Raw genomic sequence first — 22,696 nt, 5'->3', positions numbered from 1 at the left:
TTCTGTGGTTTGCACAAACAAATCCTGAGTGATGGGAAAGAAGAGTTGGGCTTAGAGATAGTACTAACGAAAGAGCCTTTTGACATAGTGATATTTAAGTTGGGTTCTGAAGACTGGAGAAGAGCCAGCCATGGAAAGGACCTGGGAAGGAGTATGCCACCCAAAAGGAACGATGAATGCAAGCCTCTGAGGTGGGAAAAAGCTTAGTGTGGTCCAAGAGCTGGAAGAAGGCCTGTGTGGGTGGGGGTAAGAAGCAACAGAAAGAGATGTGCTCAATGAGGTCGGCTTCCTCAAGGAGCCAAGATTCCAAGCCACCGTGGCCAAGTTCCAAAGCAAAGACCCGGTTCCCCTCCCCCACCCATGGAACTCCTTCTGCGCTGTTGCCACCGTTGCCATGGTGATAGGCACTGCAGTGCGTTTCACTCACTGTTCAGGCCAGGAAGGAGTTGGCGCGTCTTTGGGAGTCCCTGCCCCTCCCCGTGGAGGCCCCGGGCCAGGCCGAGACAGCAAGCAGGGACAATGCCCGTGTTGATACCCCCAGCTGAGCGCAGCCAGGACACCCGCATAGGGGCTCCAGCATGGCGCGAGGCAGCCAAGGCCATCACGCAGAAGGCGCACCACCTGACCGACCGCTGCGGGCAGGAGGCGGTGACCATGTGGCAACCCAAGGACAGCGTGAGGGACCCACACGTGGCGCGCCATCTCTGCCGCGCTGCCTACATTCTGCCCTGGCGTTTCCGCGTGGAGATGCTCAAGGGCGGTGGCACCTTGGAGAAGCCGCCGCCGGGCGAGGGCGTCACGCTGTGGAAGGGCAAGACGAAGCCCCCCGCCTGGCACGCCCTCCTGCCGCTGCCCATGCACCGCGATGCGCTGGCCCTGCAGACTGCCGAGGTGGTGCACGCGCACGCGCGCGGAGCGCGCCTCACCGCCGCCCGCTTGTGCCGCGCGCAGCACCAGATCAATGGACAGCTGCGGCTGCTGCTTCGCCAGCGGGAGGCTACGGACCGCAGGCTCAGCGAGGTGCGCAAAGGCCTGCTCATCAACCAGCAGAGTCGCAAGCTTCGGGGTTACCGGCCCAAGTCTGAGAAGGTGGGACCATCCTCCCTGCCCTCTCAGAGACCGAGGCCTCAGCTCCCGGACGCTCGGCCTGGGAAAACCCCTCCCCGTAGAGAGAACACCCACCTCCACCCCAGGCCCCAGCTCCCATCGAGTGAGGGCACAAGAAGATGAGGACGCTCCCAAGAGGAGGTGCCTCGATTCCGCGCCCAGAGGGTGAGACCCTCCCGAGGGGATGAGATCCTCAGGCCCCTTGCCCCAAAGGCAGTGTCTATTCCAGTCCCCCAACCAAGGAGAGAAAGTGGGACTCTGAATATTCAGACTAGATGAAATTCTTCCCAAAGGGCAACCACAGCCCTCAGCCCAGGTATGAAATGACCCATCCAGCCCCCAGGCCCAGAAAGTGAGACCCTCCCTAAGACCCTCAATGCCCCAATCCCAGTGAAAACACACCCAAAGCCCCCCGCTGAGGAGAGTGGGTGATGTCCTTGTCCCAACCAATGAAACTCTCCTCAAAATGTTTGTTGTTGTTGTTGTTTTTTAAGATTTTATTTGAGAGAGAGAGAGCAAGCAGGGGGACAGAGAGGGACAAGCAGACTCTGCACAGAGCACGGAGCCCAATGTGGGGCTCAATCCCAGGACCTTGAGATCATGACCTGAGCTGAAATCAAGAGTCAGCACTTAACCTACTGAGCCACCCTGGCACCCCTCCTCAAAATGTTTTTTTAAACCCCAAGTCCTCCCCCACAGCCCCAGAAAGTGAGAACCCTCCCCAGGCCTCATCTGGGGAGAAAAGAACAGGTCCCACCTACGAGTTGAGACCCTCAGACTCCAAGTCCCTGCACCTGAGAACTAAGTCCCCAGCCAGAGAAAAGAGTGAGACTCCTAGTCTCAGCCCTGGTGAAATCCTCCCCCTAAAGTGAAACTGCAAACCATCACCCCAAAAGTGGGGAACATTTTAGCCTCTCTAAGGAGAAATGAAACCCCCACACACTGGGTGGGATTCCTACTCCCAGCCCCCAAATCCAGATAGTAAGAACCCAAAAAGGCAACCCCTCATCATCCCTATGATGAGTCCCCTGTACTTCTGGCCAGGGAGGGAGGATAAGACCATCACCAAGGAAGGGGGGACCCCCAGCCCCAGAGTGAGAACGACCTTCCCCCAAGTTAAATCACCTCCATCCCATCTCACTGGACTCCTACCTATGAAACAGAGAAGCCCCCAGCCCCATCTCTAAAGGATAAGACCTCCCCCCCAGTGAGAGCCCCCTCAGAGTGAGGTCCCCAAAGGGTGAGAGCACCCCCAACTCCATTCTCCAAACCCAAAGTTTATGACATTAACAAGCCCTCTACTATACACTGGAAGGAGAAATCTCCCTCCAGCCCCCTCTGGAAGGTGTGAGAGATTCTCTCCTTGTTTTCTAGGTCTCTGACAAAGCTGACTGTATGCTTACCTGGGAGAAGGAGGAGCTAAAGAGCATGAAGAGGAAGATGGAAAAAGATATGGAAAAATCAGAGGCTCTGCTCAAGGTTGAGAATACCTAGGGCCAAGTTAGGAGGGGTGGAGGTGGATCCGAATGGGTGAACTGCTCTAACCTTGGGGACTGTAGCCACAGCAAACCCTCAAACCACACCCCTGTCCATCCTGCCCTGACACTCACTGTATTTCCACTTTGTGCAGTGGGAAAACCAAGGCTCTAAGAGATGGAGTTGAGCCCCAAAATAACAACGAACACCCCTTCTGTGCCAAGCCCTGTGTAGTCACTGGGTTAACTTCTTAAAACTCTCCTGTGAAACAGAAACTATGATCCCCTCATTAGAGATGGGGAAACTGAGACTCAGAGAGACACAGACTCACCCAAGGCACAGGGCTAGTCAATGGCAGGGCTGTGGCTTCAGCTCAGGCATCTTTTTGTTTTCCATCTTTACGGAGGTATAACTGACCATTTAAAATTGTATATATTTAACACAACTTGATGATTTGATATATGTATACATTGTGAAATAATCACCATAATCAAAGTAATTAACATATCCATCACATCACATAGTTACCTTTATGTGTGTGTGGAGAGAACACTTAAGATCCAAACTCTTAGCAAATTTCAGTTATAAAATACAGTACTGTTATCTATAGTCACATTGTTCTACATTAGATCTCCAGAACTTAATCACTGGTGCACAACTAAAACTTTGTGCCCCTTGACCAACATCTTACCATTTCTCCCTCCCCTGCCCCAGGCCCTGGCAACCACCATTCTACACTCTGGTGCTCTGGATTTGCCTATTTTAGGTTCCAAATATAAGTGAGATCTTTCTGCATCTGGCTTATTTCACTTAGCATAATAAAGAATCTCCAGGCTCATCTATGTTGTCACAAATGGCAAGGTGTCCTTTTTTAAGGCTGAACAATATTCCATTATATATATTTTATTGTATATGTTTTACATTATATATTACATATCATATATTCTTATTCTATATTATTAATATAATACATAATATATCATTACATAATAATTAATATAACACATATATTATCTATTATTATATAATTTATAATGTCATATATATTATATATTAATATATTCTATAACAATATATTATATGCTTTATACTGTATATTATAACATATGTACTATATAATGTATTCTATATATACTAATATATATTATATACTGCAATATAATACATAATATATAACATGTATTAATATATAATGCATATTATATATTAAGTATCTTTTTAATACATATTATAATTATATTTTATATATTATATATTCCATATACAATATATTTTATATATAAATATAATATAATTATATTTTATATTATATATTATAATTTATTATTATAAATTATATATGGTTTCTATTATATAAAATATTATATAAAATATAATTTCTATATATATTATATATAAATATACAATATATTGTATAAAATAGTACATATTATAATAATATATTATTTATTATATATAACTATTTTATAATATGTTAAGATATCAGTGTTTTGATTATTAATACATTAATATTTTAATAGCATATATATCACATTTTCTTTATCCACTCACCTGTCAAAAGACACTTCTATTGTTTCCATGTCTTGGCTATTGTGGATAATGCTGAAATGAACATGGAGTGCAGATATCTCTTTGAGACCCTGATCTTTTTTGGATATATACCAGGAAGTGCCAGAACTACCTTATGATTCAGGTCAGGTCTTGAGCCTAGCTCTTTATACTGTGATATGTGCTCAATCTTTGTCAGCTCCAGCCAGAGATGGTCTGTCACTACATCCTTCACTCTTACAACAAGAATTTCTTTATGAGGGCACTAATGGAGATGAGAGAGCAGCCAGGTTTGATGGAGCCTTTGGAACTGGTTAAAGTTAGCTGGTACTCTGTGTGTGCTTTTGACTCATCTATTTGACAAATATTAATCCAGTACCCTGGTGTCTGGGCACCATGCTTGGCATTAGGGACAAACAGTGAAGAGGACAGAGCTGGCCTTGCCCTCACAGACTTCACATTATAAGGACATTCAAGTAAGAGACAGATCAGGGTAGTGGGTGAGGATGGGGGAGGAAATTTAGGAGCTGGCACACCACTGTCCGTGGTTCAGAACCTTCCTTGTGCTCATCCCACCAAACCCCCAGGCCACCAGTCATATTCCTTTAAACCTGGTGAGTCCTGAAAAATCCTTCAAGAAAGTCTGAAACAGACAGGGGAGAAGACCCTGAGGGTGGCCCCAGTAGGGAAGGGTTTGCAAGAGAGAAAGGGGAATGGAGAGATGGGGAAAAAACAGACATAGATGGAAACTGAGAATGGCCACTGGAGAAAAATGCTTACAACCAACAGATGTGTTTCAGCTTGAGATCGTGAATGCAAATTGGCACTCAGAACTTTCCCAGGGATCTTACCATGTGTCTCTAGAAGGCTTGTTGTCCCACTGGGTAAGTTATTTCATACTTTCTCTTCCTTCAAACCTCTCCAGCTCTCTGCTTTCCTCATTCTCAGTGAATGACCCCAATGCATGGAAGCCACTGAAGGGAACCTCTCTTATTATTCCCTGCCAATGTTATAATTCCATCTACCTCTGCACCCACCTTCTCCCCATTCTCCTGCATCACTAATATTTCCATCTTTATTGGATTATCCTCACCAGTGAACAAATGGAGAATTATTCTCTGATGGGTACAGATCTGTTTGGGATGATGAAAAAGTTCTGGAAATGGATAGTGGTGGTGGTTGCACAACATTAATACCCTTGAACTCTACACTTAAAATTGTTAAAATGGCAAATTTTGTTATGTCTATTTTATCACCAAAAACAACCCCTCTGGATCCCATGCTCCCCTCCAGATAATTTCCATTTCTCTGATCCTCTCACTAGCCCATCTTTTCTGCACATATTGACCCCATCACTTCTTTTGGGCAGGAACGGGATCAGTTTTCCCCACTGCATTCCCCATTCCCTGATACATTGCCCAGCACACAGGAGGGGCTTGATGAATATTTGAATGAATGAATGAATGAATGAATGAATGAATGAATGAATGAATGACTTTTTTAAATCTACTTTTACTCAAATGGATGAACCCCAAAGAGATTATATTCAGCAGAAGAAGCTAGACATAGGATACACACTGTGTGATTCCATTTATATGAAGTTCTAGATGTCAAAAGCATTTTCTTGAAGAGCCAGGTAGTAAATATTTTAGGCTTTGTGCAAGATGCAGTCTCTGTTACAATTGCTCAATTAGGCCAGTGTAGCACAAAAGAGCCAGAGACAATATGCACATGAATGAGCATGGCGGTATTCCAGTAAAGCTTTAGTTACAAAAAGAGGCAGCCAGTCCATAGGCTGTAGTTTATGGACACCTTAAAGTACAGGCAAAACTAATCTGCAAGGCAGCTTAGTAGGGAGGAGGGAAGGGGCACCAGGGATATTTCTGGGGTGATGGAAATATCCTATATTTTGATGAAGGTGGTATTTATATATGGATATATATATTTATATACTGTCCATATATATTATGCATTTATATATTATGTATTTGTAATATATATTTATAATACATAATATATAAATGCATAATATATTATAAATATATATAAATACATTATAAATACATAATGTATTATAAATACATAATAAATACATAAAATACACAATATATACAATATATAAATATATAATATATATCCATATATAAATACATAAATATATATACATTTATATATGGATATATATACACACACAAAAGACTTGTTTTAATATATGGATTTATATGGATATATATACAAAAGATTTGTTTTAATATAACTTTCAAATAACTGCAAGTATCAAAGAAATGCAATATGCTTCATTCTATAATGGTGGAAGTAGGGTTTGGATGGGAGTAGGAGTTCAGATGAGATAGATGTTGGTGGGGGAGACACTCTGAGGACAGCAGAGGGCTCCTGATACTAACAGGAGCAGAGGAGGAGAGACCCTGAGGCTAGGGGAAGGGATCAGCCCTGAATGCAGCTGAGGAGCAAAGGACTGGTACAGGAAGACTACTGGTGTAGGTTCAGGCTACACCTCTCCTCTTTACAGGTGGAACAATTGAAGGGAGGTGGGGTTTTCTTGCAACGCCGGAGCAAAGCCAGGCACAGAATGCAAAAGAAAATGACACCCAGAACAAGGAAGCTACCACCAGTCCCTTCTGCTCCTCCCCTCTCCACCCAGGAATCATTGAAGGCTTCTGGACAGGGGGAGTGGTGTGGGAAGTGTCTGAGCTTCCACCTAGAAATCAATTCTTTCTGCCAGGAACCAGAACTGGACAGGGTCAGTTTGGAGGTGGAAACGTTTTGCAGCCAGCAGCAGAGTAATCGCTTCCAGCCACCTCTCCCAATCTCCCCACTCACACTCTGCCTTTTTCTCTGCCCCTCTCTGCTTCCTTGCCCCCAGGCCCTGGCGTCCTGCCACGACACTCTGGCCTTCTGCTGTAAGGAGAGGCTCCAAGCTGTGGACTTAATGAACCAGCCACTGGATAAGGTTCTGGAGCAGGCTGGCCGCCACTCCTGGGTGAACCTCTCCCGCGTCCCTTCCCCGCGCACTCAGGGCCAGAAAACGCCTCCCCCAGACCCTGTGGGCACTTATACCCCAGGTAAGCCCCCACAGAAAGGAGCCCACTATTGTAGGTACTCTTGGGTGCCCACTTGGCCTCCACTTCTCAGCCACTGCCTTCCCTGGGGAATTCCACCCCCTCCCCCCAGACCAAGTGAGAGGGCTGAGAGCCCATCTCCACTGAGGCCACGTTCTTAATTAGCTCTTTCCCTTGCACACTCCTGCTTCCCACACTCCTGCGGGCAAGCACTCCTTCAGTCAATCTGGGACACTACTTATACCAACTCCACCAACAGCCTCTCCCCTGGACTTGCTCCAAGTCCTTCAATAAACCCCCTCGCCCAGGGGCCAACACAACCTGAGAATAGAGAGGGAGACTCAGACAGCCAGGATCGGGAAAAGGAGGCCCTGGGTCTCCACGCGTGACCCCACCCCGCCCGCAGAGTGCGCCACGGCGCTGTACGAAGCCAAGCGACTGTTGATGGAGTCCAAGGACACCTTGCTAGAAATGACAAAGAACGAGGAGGACGTCCGGGAGCAACAACAAGAGATAAGCGATCGCGTGTGCGCCTCGCTGGCGCAGAAGATGCGTGAGACCTTGGAGCTGAAGGTGGGCGCGGCAGGGGCGACTCCTAGTTGGTGGCGGGAGGCTCGGGTGGACTAGAGCTGACTACGGAGATGGGGACGCGGCAGCAGAGGAGCCCGGAAGTCAGTGTGATCCCTCTGTGCTCCCACCCACCCAGGAAAGAATGAATATGACCTTAGGACTGATGAGGGGAACTATCCATCGGTGCACGAAATTCAACCAGGAAATGTACATCACCCGTGGCCTCATCAAGGTATGCTGTGGCGCAAGAGGGTGAGCGGGTGGGGCCAGGGTTGTCCGCCTAGCCTGGGCCTCACTGCTCAGCACACCGCACTCCGCCAGGGTCCTCTGTCAAAACGTCACCTGGAGACTCGAGAGAAACTGGATAGACCTCTGGTTCGAGTGTATCAGAGACACGTGGGCACCCAACTCCCCGAAGCCTCCCGCCTCGCCCAGGTATGCCCCTCGGTGGCCCCTTCCGCGCCTTCCCGTCCTCTCTAGTCCCAGCCCCATCCCGGTAACACCGCTTGCTCAAGCACACCTGACCCAGATCTGCCAGTCCTTCAACTCCCATCCAGAAGGAGGCCCTCCGGTACCCACACCTGTCTCAAAAAAGTCCCCTCAACCTCTACCCTCCTCACCCCCCTCATGATACGGCCCTCTTTCAACCTAGCTCCTTCATGCACTCCTTGCCCAGATGCTCTCCCACATCCCAGGTCCTCCAGGTGCGTACCGCGCCCCCCCCCCACCCCCAGCCCCGCCTTGTCGCAGCTTCTCTTTCAAGCGCGTGTTGCCCCCAATCTCTGCGAGTCCCGCCTCTCCTCCCGTGCTCCCTCCCGTGCTCCCTCCTGTGCTCCTTCCCAGGCTGGGACCTTCCGCAAGCACACGTGGCCCAGGTGTGCCCTTCCCCTTCCGAGGTCCGCCCCTTCTTAAAGGTACGCTCTTTTCACACACACACACCTGGCCCAGGCGTGTTGGGCCGCCCCAGACAGTGCCCCGCGGCCCTTGCTCCGGCTCGCCCGGCTCGCAGCACGGTCCCGCCCCCTCCCCAGGGCACTGACAAGCTGCAGCGCCACATCTCGCACGTGGAAAAAAACCTGAAGGAGCTGCTCGCCACGCACAAGAACCTCACCGGGAGCCTCAACTGCAAGAAGATCGGGTATGAAGTGGACTACAATGTAGTGCGCCTGCGCCTTCGCCAGAGGCACCCGCACGTGTGCTACGAGCAGGCGCAGCGCCTGGTCAAAGACTGGGACCCGCGCACGCCGCCGCGCGTCGAGTCGGATGCTGCCACAAAGTGACAGACTCGCCCCCTGCCCCAGCCTTCCGGCCCAGCTCTGGCTGGACCTGCTGAGCAGAGACTGACAGCTCAATGGCTCTCCCCCTCGCCTGACCTACCCTCCCTCGAAGCATCCTCTAGAAGAACTATAATTAAAAGCGACAATAATTACCATTCATTAGGCACCTACTGTATATCAATCACTTACCCTACAACACGTTATGGGCAGTGTATCCTGGGAGTTAACAGGCTGGACCTGGGCTCCAGGTTTCTGGGGTTCAAATCCCAGCTCCCCAGTTTCAACAGTGTAGCCTTGGGCAAGTCGCTGTCCCTCTCTGGCCGCAGTGTCTTCACCTGTAAAATGGAAAATATTACAGCACCCACTTCAAAGGCTTGTCATAAGGATAGTGTGTAATGGTGTAGAATGGTGACTGCCCAATGTTAGACAGCTAGTAAGCAGAAGAGCTAAAATTTTAATCCCTGCATCTAAAGCCTGCACTTGGAGCAAAACTTGAAGCTCCCCTCACTCCTCCCCTCTTAGGTGAATGCACGTTCCCAGCCCACTGGCTGCCGTTATTAACATTACACACACACACACACACACACACACACGAGTTATAGAACATAACTACCACAAATAACGAGAATCAACTGTATTCGCAAAGGTGTAGACAAGATAGAAAAAAAACCTCAATGGATAGCACAGTACCAAGGTGCTGGTAATTGTGGAGAGCCACCCTTGCCACTCCTAAATCTGAAAGGACAAGGTAGTCAAAAGCAGCCAGGCTTGCAGTGCTGCCGTGTGGATGCTGGGGGAATAAATGTCCCTACCCTCCTCTCTCCATTGGCCAGAGTTCCCTATTTGTTGAAGCCCAAGAGAAAGGGCACCTGTGTGTGCAGTTCATATATCCTTTAGGGCACAGAGCTGCCACCACCCTGTTGATTTTGAGCCTCTTGCAGATCCTTCCTGGGGCTGGAAATTGTTCTTTCCCCTGCATCGTTGTCCATTCATCAAGCCTCAAAACTTTGCATAGGAATGCAAGTACTCCTTTTGCACACAAAGCCTTACACCCTGAGTTGCAATCTGCCACCCTCATCCTTGCTGACACAGCCCCATCTTGTCACCTCTGCTCACCCCATATTCCCCAACAGTGATTGCATAATCCCCTCCATTGCCTCCGAGCTGAGATTTCGGCTGCTGCTCTGGGTCACATCATGAGCACCTTTTAAGCCTCTCAGTGACACCATAAGGTGTGTGTCATCGTCCCATGGTATTAAGGAGTGCACTTGTTATGATGAGCACTGGGTGTTGTATGTAAGTGATGAATCACTAAATTCTCCTCCTGAAACCCATATTACACTATATGTTAACTAAAATTTAAATTAAACTTGAAACAAAAAATAAAATAAATTATAAAATAAAACGGGAATGAAAAACATCATCCCTTTAAAAAAAAGGGGGGGGGGGACTAAAACACCAGTTTTCATCCAAAAGAGGTTGGATGAAATCAGTTCTGCCCCTGACCAAGTGATATTTGGCAATTTCTGGAGGCATTTTTGGTTGTCACAACTAAGGATGGGGGTAGGGGGTAGGGGATGCTGCTAAGTATCCTGCAGTGCCCAGGGCAGTCCCCACTATGACAAATAATAATTTGGTTGAAAATAGTCAATTGTGTCAAGGTTAAGAAACTCTGGACTAAACTAAGTGCTTCTCAGAGTCATCTTCAAAGTCAAAAAAACTTTTAACAGCTTTATTGAAGTATGACCAACAAATAAAAATTGCATATGTATTATATGTATACATGGTGAAATGATCATCACGATCAGTCTCATTAACATATCCATCACCCCACACTTAGCTACCATTTTCTTCTTTTTTTGTATGTGGTGAGAACACTTAAGATATACCCTCTTTGAAAATTACCAGTATACAGTATAATAGTTAATTATAGTCGCCATGCTATGCATTAGATATCCAGAACTTATTCATCTTGCATAACTAAAAGCTTGCATCCTTTGATCAACATCTCCTCCACGTCCCCCTTCTCCCAGTCCCTGGCAACTACCCTTCTACTCTCTGCTTCTATGAGTTTGTGAAGCCAAAAATTCTTGAGCAAATCACAGGAGGAAATACAAGATGTTGAGAGTGGTTTTTCAATCCATCCTTCTTTCCATGTAGGGTGAGACCCCAGAGTCCCATCATAAATACGTCTACCTCAAACTCCAGGACCTCTGGATAATGCACAGTTTTCTCCATTAGGTCTAAATGTAGTGGTTCATGGTCTTGTGGTCAGCAAACCAAACAGTAAATTATCTGCCCCATACACATCAAATAAACAGTGATGGGATTCAAACAAGAGAGTGGGGATTTAAAAACCCCCATTATGAAATGGGGAGAAGAGTTGACACAGATCAGCCCATGGTCGTTAGCAAATGACAAATCCTTCTGTGCAGAATATTAAAGAATTCTTTCTCTGGGAATAGAATAAGCTCCTTTTCTTCAAGGAAATTTTGGGTTGTTGTTTAAGGGCACATACAACTTTTAGATAAATCAGGCTTGGAGATGTAATACACAGTACAGTAATGACAGAAAACAAAACTACACTATAAATATCAAATGTGCTAAGAGAATAAATCTTCACTGTTCTCACCACTAGAAGAAATGATAACTTTGTGATGTGACAGTGATTAGCCAATGTGAATTGGTTAGCCAATCACATTGCAACATAAATATATCAAACCAATATATGTCAATTATATCTCAATTTTTAATGGTAAAAAGAAAAACTCAGGAATAAATTTGAGAGCTGAGAATTTTTTTTTAACTTACAAGAGAATCTCCCTTCAGAGAATCAACTTGTTCAGTATTCTAACTGGTGGGAGAAAATAGCAGTTCTTCAGTGTGGTTATATGTAGGGATCAGCATTGCAAAAATTTCAGCAATATACAGTTTTCTTTTTTTTTTTTTTAAGATTTTATTTATTTATCTGAGACAGAGAATGAGAGAGACAGAGAGCACATAAGAGGGGGGAGGGTCAGAGGGAGAAGCAGACTCCCTGCGGAGCAGGGAGCCCGATGCGGGACTCAATCCCGGGACTCCAGGATCATGACCTGAGCCGAAGGCAGTCGTTTAACCAACTGAGCCACCCAGGCGCCCTACAGTTTTCTTTTAAGGAGTCAGCAACATATGGTTGTATTAGTTATCTTTGCTATGTAACAAATTACCCCAAAAATCAGTGGCTTGAAATAACATTATCCCTCAGTCTTCTGTCATAGGGTCTCTCACAAAGCTGAATGCAAGATGTCAGCTGGGGCTCTGGTCTCATCTGAAAGCTCTCCTGGGGGAGGCTCCGCTTCCAGACTTACTCACCAGGTTATGACAAGATTCAGTTCCTCACAGGCTGTTGGCCACATGGGCCTTTCCAATATAGCAACTTACATCCTCAGAGTGTGAAAAATAAGGCAAATGAGACAAGTCAGAGATAGCAAAAGTCACAGTCTTTTTGTAACCTGATCTCAGAAGTGACATCCCATCACTTTCACCATATTCTATTCATTAAAAGTCACTAGGTCCAGCCCAAACTGAAGGTGAGCAGGTTACACAAGGAAGTGACTACCAGGAGGTGAGGATTCTTGCCAGCAATGTCAGAAGCTGCCTACCACAGGGCCCAATATTTCATCCATTTGAGGATTGTTAAGCAAAACTATGAAACAGTTTAGGAAAAGACAAGGTGCAATTCTGGGGTGGTTTTCTCAGGATGCAAGGCATTTTTCTGACTATGACATGATGTGCATATTTAGCCATGATGGAAATTTGGATAAGCTACAGATAGATTGGAAGTTCCACTTTCCCGCTTCGCTCTTTTCTTTTGGAGAAATTTCTTTGTCCACTGTCCTCCATGATTTCTTGCTTTGCCTCAATAAGGGTCTTTCTTGTTCATTTTTCTCCAGAAATACATTTTAGGTGGACATAAGAAGTGGACCTTGAGGAAGGAGGGTGCAGATCTCAAAGTTTACTTCCTGCCAGTATCAACTTAGAGCCAGAGGTGTTTTGGGATTTGAACAATCATAGGCTTTTTGACAGAAGCCACACTTGTAATTTTTTCAATATTTGGATTTTACCAAAAAGTTAGTAGACTTTCAGTCTATTGACTTTTGGTCAGTTCTATCTGTGATAAATAACCATAGCCAACAAGTTCATCCAAATATACTTAATACGCCTAAAAATTCTAGATGGCCTCTCTTTCTCTCTCTTTCTCTCTCCCTCTCTCACAGCAAACTCTCCTTCAGCAGAACTTTCTCTCTTACATCCCCAATGTTGGCAACAATCACCACCATCTAGCTCCAAAACATTTTATCACCCCAAAATAAAACCGCATGTCCATTAAGCAGTCACTCCCATCCCCCTCCTCCAGCCCCTGGCAACCAAAAATCTACTTTCTCTTTCTATGGGTTTGCCTATTCTGGACATTTCATGTAAAAGAAATCATACAATATGAGACCTCCTGTGTCTGGCTTCTTTCGCTCAGCATGTTTTCTCCTTCTCTTTCTGCTTACACACTGGCTGACCATTCTGAGTCTGTCTTTCGTTTTTACAGGACTGTGCTGACGACAGCAAGAAGCAGTCAACACCCTCCAACATTCTAAATTTTTTAAACCACTTCCTCTAGAGCTACAGGCTCTGCCCACACTGTAATTAACAGCCTTATCAAGTTTTATCATAGCAAAACATGAGTTACCAGCTTTCCAGCATGTACCCATGTGTCCTCACCACTTCTTGCTAAGCCAGATTGTCTCATTGTGGCACTGCTGACATTTGAGCCAGATCATTCTGTGCATTATGGGGCTACCCTGTGTATTATAGGATATATAGCAGCAACCTTGGCTCAGTAGATGCCAGTAACATCTCCCCCCAACTCTAGACAATCTAAAATGTTTCCAGACTTTGCCAAATGTCTTGGGGGAAGGGGTAGAATTGCAGAATCATCCCCGTTTGAAAATCACTACACTAAGCCAATGTCATATATTTGCAGTTCTGGCACTAAATTTGCAGTCTCTTGGTACTAGATTCCATGTTTGTTATGATATAGATGTTATTTTTAAACCACATAAGCCCAGTAAATCAGAATAGCAAGGTAAAATTCCAGGTAGACACTCTAGCCTGGAGTAAGGATGGGAGCTTCATGATTATCTTGCTAAAGCTTTCACCTTGTATTCCACCTTGTGCCCCTCCTCACACCTGTGGCCAGCAGACATAAAAAGAGGGAAGAAGGAAAGGGCATGCTTCTCCCCTTTAAGGGCATGACCTAAAAGTTGTACATACAAGTTCTGTTCATTCATAGTGGCCACTACTTACTCATACGGCCACCCTTAGCTTCAAAGGAGCCTCGGAGATGTAATCTGTTCTTGATGATCATATAGCCAGCTCAAGTTTATATTACTCCACAATCAGATGGGGTATGGATTTAGGGGGAAACTTGAAGTTTTTGTGACACTCTCCAGCCATCAACAAAGGTTTGCTTGAGGCTGAAGCTCTTGAATGAATGCTTGAAAGATGGAATAAACAGTTGGGTGATCAGAATAACCATGGTTGGAATAGGGGCAAGCATCTCAGTCCTCACAAAGTTGTTAGTCCATGGAATTCTGTGGAGCATGGTGAAGAACTTTCTAGAACCCGGAAGGAGATGAAAGGCAAAGGGGCCAATCACTTCATTTTATAAGTAGAGATGCTGAGACCCAGAAAGGAGAAGCAATTCAATTTAGGTCTCAAACTGTGCTTGTAGCAGGTTAGGGCTAGAGTTGAGGTTCCCCAAATCCTTGCTGAGAGCTCTCTTCAAAACCTCATTCATTCTGTAAGCTGTGGTCTGAAGAATTAAACCATGAGGCTGTGGTTTCGACATGTACAAAGCAGGACACCACTAGATCCTTGAGAAGGAGAATCTGAGCTGAGGATGGGTTGGAAGGTTATGGAGAATACAGAGAGGCTAGGTGTGGCTATAGAACAATATTTTGGCTAATGAAATGTAAGTACAAATGACATGTGCAATATCCCTCATTCCCTAAAAGGAAAGGAAGACACTCTCCCCTTCACCTTTCCTCTTTCCTGCAAACTGGAATGTAGGATGTGATGATGGGAGCTGGAGCAGCCACTTGGGGCCACAAGATGAAAGCTGCATATTGAGGGAAGCCTAGCAACAAAATAGAGTGAGTTTGGTTCCCTGATTGCTGAGTTTCTGTTCCAGCTCTGAACCATCGACTTCTATTTTTTACCTGAACAAAAAAAAAAAAATGACCTTTTATTTCTTAAGCCAGTTATAACACCCATACTTTGTTCTAAATAATATATTTTTTAAAAAAATATATGATTCCATGGGATGCCTGGGTGGCTCAGCCCGTTAAGCATCTGCCTTCAGCTCAGGTCATGATCCCAGGGTCCTGGGATGGAGTCGCACATCAGGCTCCTTGCTCAGCGGGGAACCTGCTTCTCCCTCTGCCTGCCACTCCCCCTGCTTGTGCTCTCTCTCTCTCTCTCTCTCTCTGACAAATAAAATCTTTTTTAAAAAAAGATATATGATTCCTTTTGGTTCCTACTTCGTGCCAGAATGAGAAGTGCAGGGCCCCCTATGTCTCTTTCTTCCAGAGACATAACCATCCACCACTGAGCAGCTACCTGCTCCCACCTCCCCCAGTTCATCACCTGAGTTGCTTACCAACTCAACCCTTAACATGTCCCTGCAAATCATCCTATCTCTATTTGGTGAGAACTAGCATGGGACTTAATGATCCCTGTTTTCTGGGGTAAGCTCTGAGTGTCAGGTAGCCTGGAAATAGTAGACCCATCTTGCTCTGAGAAGCCCCTGAATAATTCTCCAGCCTTACCCTTCTTCCTTTTATGCTGCAAAAAGTAGTAAAGAACATGGACACTGGAGTCAGATATCAGTTCAAACCCTGGAGCAGCCAAGTATTCACTAAGAAACCTTGGCCAACTTATTTAACCTCTCCATGCCTATTTCCCCAACATACGAAACTAGTCAGAGTAATAGTTCTTACTTCACAGGGCTATGAGAATTCAATGAGACGATGTATTTAAAGTGCTTAGGATAGTGCCTGGCACACAGTTAGCACTCCATAAAACAGGACAAATTTTGATCTGCATAATCAGAAGTGAAATAAAGGAGAGGAGCAGGGCACCTGGGTGGCTCAGTTAAACATCTGACTCTTGATTTCTGCTAAGGTCATGATCTCAGGGTCATGAGATCCAGCCCCATAGCAGGCTCCACGCTGAGTATGAAGCCTGCTTGGGATTCTCTCCCTCTCTCTCCCTCTGTCCCTCCCCACCCACTCATGCTCCCTCTCTCTTTAAAAAAAAGAGAGAGAGAGAGGAGCAAGGTGTAATGTGTGCATAAAACTAAGGGGATCTTACCTACAAGTGAGAAGGCAGGTCAGGAAAGGCTGCCCTAAAGAAGCTGACAATAAAGCTGTCACCTGAAATATGAACAAGAATCAGTCAGGTTTTGGGCGCTTGGGTGGCTCAGTTGGTTAAGCGACTGCCTTCAGCTCAGGTCATGATCCTGGAGTCCCTGGATCAAGTCCCACATCGGGCTCCCTGCTCGGCAGGGAGTCTGCTTCTCCCTCTGACCCTCCTCCCTCTCATGCTCTCTGTCTCTCATTCTCTCTGTCTCAAATAAATAAATAAAATCTTTAAAAAATAAAAAAAAAAAAGAATCAGTCAGGTTTTAAAAAGGAGAGTAGGAAAGAATGTTTAAGAAAAATGAACAGCCTGAGCAAAGGTCCTGGGGCAAAAAAGAAAGTATATGAAATAACAAGTGTTGGCAAGGATGTCGAGAAAGGGGAACCCTCATGTACTGTTGGTGGAAATAAAATTTGGTGCAGCCACTATGGAGAACAGTACAGAAGTTCCTCAAAAAATAAAAATACAACTACCATACAATCCAGCAATTCCACTTCTAGGTATTTATATGAAGGAAATGAAAATAATAATTAAAAAAAAAAAGATACATGTGCCCCTACATTCATTGCAACACTATTTACAATAGCCACGATACGGGAAGCAATCTAAGTGTCCATCGGTAAATGGATAAAGAAAATGTGGTATATACACATACACACAATGGAATATTACTCAGCCATAAAAAAAGAATGAAATCTTGCTATTTGTGACAATATGTATGAACCTAGAAGGTATTATCCTAAGGGAAATTAATCAGACAGAGAAAGACAAGCACTGTATGATTTCACTTATGTGTGGAATCTAAAAAACAAAACAAATGAACAAACAAAACAAAATAGAAACAGACTCATAAATGCAGATAACAAACTGGTGATTGCCAGTGGGGAAAGGGATGAGGGACGTGGGTGAAACAGGTGAAGGGGATTAAGATAAGTAAGTCCGAAGGACGTAATGTAAGGAAGATAGGGAAAATAGTCAATAATATTGTAATAACTGTGTAGTGACAGATGGTTAACTAAACCTCTCATAGTGGTTATTTCCTAATGTATAAAAATATCAAATCACTACACGCTACACCTGGAACTAATATCATATTGTATATCAAAAAAATTAGACTTCAAGACAAGTTTACCAACAAAGATCTGACATTTTATGAGACAGAGAGAGAAGAAAGGAGGGAGGGAGGGAGCGATGGAGGGAGTAAGAAAATGGTACATTTGGGAAGCTGAAAAATATTTTTAGGATGGTGGTGGATGGGGCTGGAGAAGTGGCCAGGGACCCAATGTGGCAGATCAGATTCTGATTTGGATGTGATTCAAATGCCTCCTCCCTTGTACGAATTTAGTGTAGGACCTCCCTCTTCTGCATGTGCCTTATTGTTTTCCTCACATGCTCTCTGTTGGAAAGTTCCTTTCTTCCATTAAAGAGGGCACGCGTGGTGATGAGCCTGGGTGTTATACGCAACTAATGAATCATTGAACATTACATCAAAAACTAATGATGTATTATAGGCTGGCTAGTTGAACATAATTTAAAAATTAAAAAATAAAATAAAGAATCTCATTAGCAGCTAAAATTAGCAACACAAGAAACAATAGGTGTTGGTGAGGATGCAGAGAAAGGGGAACGCTCTTACACTTTTGGTGGGAATGCAAGCTGGTGCAGCCACTCTGGAAAATAGTATGGAGGTCTCTCAAAAAGTTAAAAATAGAGCTACCCTATGACCCAGGAATTGTACTACTAGGTATTTACCCAAAGGATACAAAAATACAGATTCAAAGGGATACAGGCACCCTAATGTTCATAGCAGCATTATCAAAAATAGACAAACTAGGGACGCCTGGGTGGCTCAGTCGGTTAAGCGTCTGCCTTCAGCTCAGGTCATGATCCCGGAGTCCTGGGATCGAGTCCCACATCGGGCTCCCTGCTCCGCGGGGAGCCTGCTTCTCCCTCTGCCTCTGCCTCTCTCTCTATCTCTCATGAATGAATGAATGAATGAATGAATGAATGAATGAATGAATAAATAAATAAATAAATAAATAAATAAATAAATAGACAAACTATGGAGAGAGCCCAAATGTCCATTGACTGATGAATGGATAAAGAAGATGTGGTATATATATCATATATGTATGTGTGTGTGTGTATACAATGAAATATTACTCAGCCATCAAAAAGAATGAAATCTTGCCATTTGCAACGACATGGATGGAACTAGAGGGTATATGCTAAGTGAAATAAGTCAGTCAGAGAATGACAAATACCTATGATCTCATTCATATGTGGAATTTAAGAAAGAAACAGATGAACATATGGGAAGGGCGAAAAGAAAAAGGAGAGAAGGAAACAAACCACAAGAGACTTTTAACAATAGAAAACAAACTGAGGGTTACTGGAGAGGAGGCAGGTGGGGAGTGGGCTGGATGGATGATGGGTATTAGGAGGGCACTTGTTATGATGACCACTAGGTGTTGTATGTAAGTGAAGAATCACTGAATTCTACTCCAGAAACCAATATTGCAATGTATGTTAAATAAATAAAATTTAAATTTAAAAAAAAAGAATCTCATTAGCACTGATGAAAAATTCTGCAATCCATCAGTATACTTGAGGGCTCAAGTACTGTCGGGATCAGCAGTCCTGAGGACCCAATCTTTATCAACAGACTTCTAAAGAGGTTCACTGCCTCCAGGACACTTACAAAGCACCTGGTCTAATGCTTTATGAATTGGGAAAAGACTCCTCTGGGTTTGCTTTGAGTGATCTTGGAGGAACTGATCTTATGCTAAGACCAAGTGTTCTCATTGATTCTCTACCCAAGCCACTCTTTCTCACTCCCCACACTCCATCTCACACCTCTCCCCAGAAGACACCCACTCAAGCACGTCCCTTCCTCAGGGAAGCCTTTCCAGATTCCTTAGTAGTCCTGGTTGGCCTCAAGTTCTCCTAGAACCATATACTACTCTCCTTCAGCATGCTTATCTTAATGAATCATATATTCATTAGTGTGATTGTTTTCCAGGTATCCCCCGCTTTTCAAAAGTTCACGTTATACCATCTCACTCTTAGGAAAGACCTACATCAGTACCTGTTTTTGCTAACTCAAGGGAATTTGAAGAAGATTTCTGCTTTTATGAAAAAAGGGTGAAAAGTGAAAATAGCATTCAGCATTTGTTTTGTGAGGAGTGGTTACGGAGGCAGCACACACCCCAAGCGGCGAGAGTGTCCCCACCAAGCTCCTTCCCCAGGACTGCTCTCAGCATCTCTGCATCCAGCCACCAGAGCTTTGCACCACGTCTGTGAGCATCTGTGCCTTATCTCAATTTATTGTGTGCATGCATTAGCAAGACGTGCCCTAAGGTATCAGAAAAGCCTAAGAGAGGTTATTTTGGGGGTCCTAAGAACACTCAAAAATTTTTCCATACAAATTAACAGTAACTGCTTCTTCATTGTATGCCTTTTGGGCTCAAGAAAGGTTTCATAGGCGTGCTCCACTTTGGGAGAGTGGGAGACACCTGCTAATGACTGTCTCCACTGAGTAGATGTAAAGTCCAGCACAGCATGGACAGTATCTCAATTTTCTCCATTATATTCACCATGCTTGACATAGTAGACAGTTAATAAATGCAGCGGGAAGGAGAGAAGGAAGGGAGTGAGGGGAGGAGGGAAATAAGGAAGTCCTACCTAAAAATGCCCCACCCCCGGTGTGGGAGGAAAAAAAACACTTTCTGTGTAACACCATTAAGCCTTCCTCCAGCTGGAAAGGCTCCACGTCTTGTGAATCTCAAGGGGGAATCTGTTGGTGAGATTCAAGATGTCTTATCAATTGATATGTAGCTGACCGCATCAGGACCTCGGCTCTGTGAGAAATGGCTCTGTGAGGGCAATCCTATCGTAATCCCTCTTCCAACAGTAGATTTCCACGTACTTGCTGGGATTCTCTCTCACTCATTCCTCCCCAGGTCTTTCCTCACCCATTTCTGAACACAAAAACATGTTTGTTCTCTCCATGGCAAGAGTAACCACAACTGCAAATTCTGCTTGTTCACAGCAGTAATACATTATAATTATTCTTTTATCTGCATCTCGTGCCTTATCAATAACACAACTTATAGCCGGGGCGCCTGGGTGGCTCAGTTGGTTAAGCGACTGCCTTCGGCTCAGGTCATGATCCTGGAGTCCCGGGATCGAGTCCCATATCGGGCTCCTTGCTCAGCAGGGGGTCTGCTTCTCCCTCTGACCCTCCCCCCTCTCATGTGCTCTCTCTCTCTCTCATTCTCTCTCTCAAATAAATAAATAAAATCTTAAAAAAAAAACACACACAACTTATAGCCATCATTAATTGCTATTAAGTCATTGCATCCCACAGTAATGTGAACCAGGTCTCTTCCCAGCAGACTTGGCTCAGCCCATTGATAGTATTGATTTGTGGCCACCTCCTTCCCCTCTCCTTTGCTCCAACCTCATTATGAAAGAGACATACAGTGCACACATCATGAAGCTTCCAAAACACCAACTGGCTGACCGGAGTCAATCTCCTCGTGTACAGTGAAAGGCAGGTGTCCCGGAGTGTGTCAGAGGCTTGTGCAGGTCTCACACCAGCTAGTGGAGATCAGTCAGGAATCTGCAGCCACTATCCAGGTCCTGGATATCAGCCCTCTCAACTAGGAAGTGATATTGGAAAGAAAGAGTTGAATCCAGGAGGTATTCAGGAAGTAAAATTGGGTGTTTTCTAAATAACAGACACTTTTTTAAGTGCTTTGAGTATATTAACTCCTTACAACATTCAAGCAAGATGGACATTACTGTCTCTTTTTTACAGATATGGAAACTGAGAGTCCAAGAGGTTGTATTATCTGTCACTAGGTCAGGCATCCAACAGTCTGATTCTGAAGCCTATGTGTTTTACCATTATGCTATTGTAACTCCGGCTCAATTATCTGCTTGCTATAAAGTGAAGATTGCCCACTTATTTGCAGCCCCTCTACATGCACCCCCTTACACACATACACACTCATACACACATACACCCACATCTACATCAAATTGGCAGGTTGGGAGCAACTGAGACATGTAGATACCCACGGGGTGGACCAGACCAGAGAAATTGGCCATACACAGTGGGCTCATTTAATCAAGGTCAGAGAGAGAACTGTTCTTGTCACCCCGAACAGTTTGGGCTAGTTCATTTATCCTGCTAAGCTTACGTGATCTTCTCAGGCTGGACTTGGGGAAGTAGTCAAGCCCTTCTTTGATTTCTTTTTCATTGATCTGACCTGAATCATGAAGGAAGGAAAATAAGAGGCCTCAGAAGTCTGAGAGAGCTGCCTTCTGAGTCCAACTTACTCAACTTTTCTAAGCCTCAGTTTTCTCCATGCAATTTCAAAGTTGTCAGGATTGGGGTTCCCATTCTGCAAATGCTCCAAGTGGGTGCCTGAGAAATGACAGCTGCACATCTGTGCTCCCCATTGTATTACAAGCTCCGTGACTCACAAAACTTTGATACGTTCGGGGAGGGAAGGAGTGCTTGGAGCATATGGGCGTCTTCCCAGACTGTGGCCAACAAAATCCTGCATGATGAGATGCCAGTCTTATCGTGTCGGGTGCTCTGGGGTTGTTTACCCCTTGAGGGAGGCTGTGATGACAAGAAGTTTCCAAATCTTTGAGCAACACCACCTTCTTTCAACACCAGGAGATCTCACAGCTGAGCCCTGACACAAGCAAAGGGGGACCCAGAGGTCAGGACCTGAGGTTCAAATGGAACCGTGGGCTAGTTGAGAATAAAGGGTTGCTAGAGGAGGGGGGATGGGAGATGGGGCAATTGGGTGACGGGCATTAAGGAGGGCACTTGATGTAATGAGCACTGGGTATTATATGGAAGTGCTGAATCACTATGTCATACACCTGAAACTAATATTACACTGTATGCTAACTAACTGGAATTTAAATGAAAACAAAAATAAAAATAAATTGGGGTGCCTGGCTGGCTCCATCGATTAAGCATCCAACTCTTAGTTTCAGCTCAGGTCATGATCTTAGGGTGGTGAGATTGAGCCCCTGGTTGGGTTCTGTGCTCAGCAGGGAGTCTGCTTGAGATGCTCTTTCTCCCTCTCCCACTACCCCTCTCCCTGCTCATGCTATAAATAAATAAATAAATAAATAAATAAATAAATAAATAAATAAATA

General features: G+C 44.9%; 1 protein-coding gene across 1 annotated transcript; it reads left to right on the top strand.

Moving 5' to 3' along the window:
- The first annotated feature begins 519 nt into the window (after positions 1-519).
- CCDC105 (coiled-coil domain containing 105) lies at positions 520-9,061 on the top strand. Its single transcript, XM_034998081.1, has 7 exons — positions 520-1,089; positions 2,482-2,586; positions 7,016-7,214; positions 7,618-7,784; positions 7,918-8,013; positions 8,103-8,216; positions 8,813-9,061. The coding sequence occupies exons 1-7, from the start codon at positions 520-522 to the stop codon at positions 9,059-9,061; spliced, it is 1,500 nt and encodes a 499-aa protein (XP_034853972.1).
- The last annotated feature ends 13,635 nt before the right edge of the window (positions 9,062-22,696 follow it).

The sequence above is a fragment of the Mirounga leonina genome, unplaced genomic scaffold (assembly GCF_011800145.1).
Source record: "Mirounga leonina isolate KUSES-001 unplaced genomic scaffold, KU_Mleo_1.0 Mir_94, whole genome shotgun sequence".
NCBI classification, from domain to species: Eukaryota; Metazoa; Chordata; class Mammalia; order Carnivora; family Phocidae; genus Mirounga; species Mirounga leonina.
This window is presented reverse-complemented; position numbering and strand designations above follow the sequence as displayed.

Excerpts from the sequence above, each read along its gene's own strand:
- CCDC105 (XM_034998081.1), top strand. The coding sequence starts at position 520 with ATGCCCGTGTTGATACCCCCAGCTGAGCGCAGCCAGGACACCCGCATA. Across the intron at positions 1,090-2,481 it reads ACCGGCCCAAGTCTGAGAAG|GTCTCTGACAAAGCTGACTG; the intron begins GTGGGACCATCC and ends CTTGTTTTCTAG. Across the intron at positions 7,785-7,917 it reads GTGAGACCTTGGAGCTGAAG|GAAAGAATGAATATGACCTT; the intron begins GTGGGCGCGGCA and ends CCACCCACCCAG.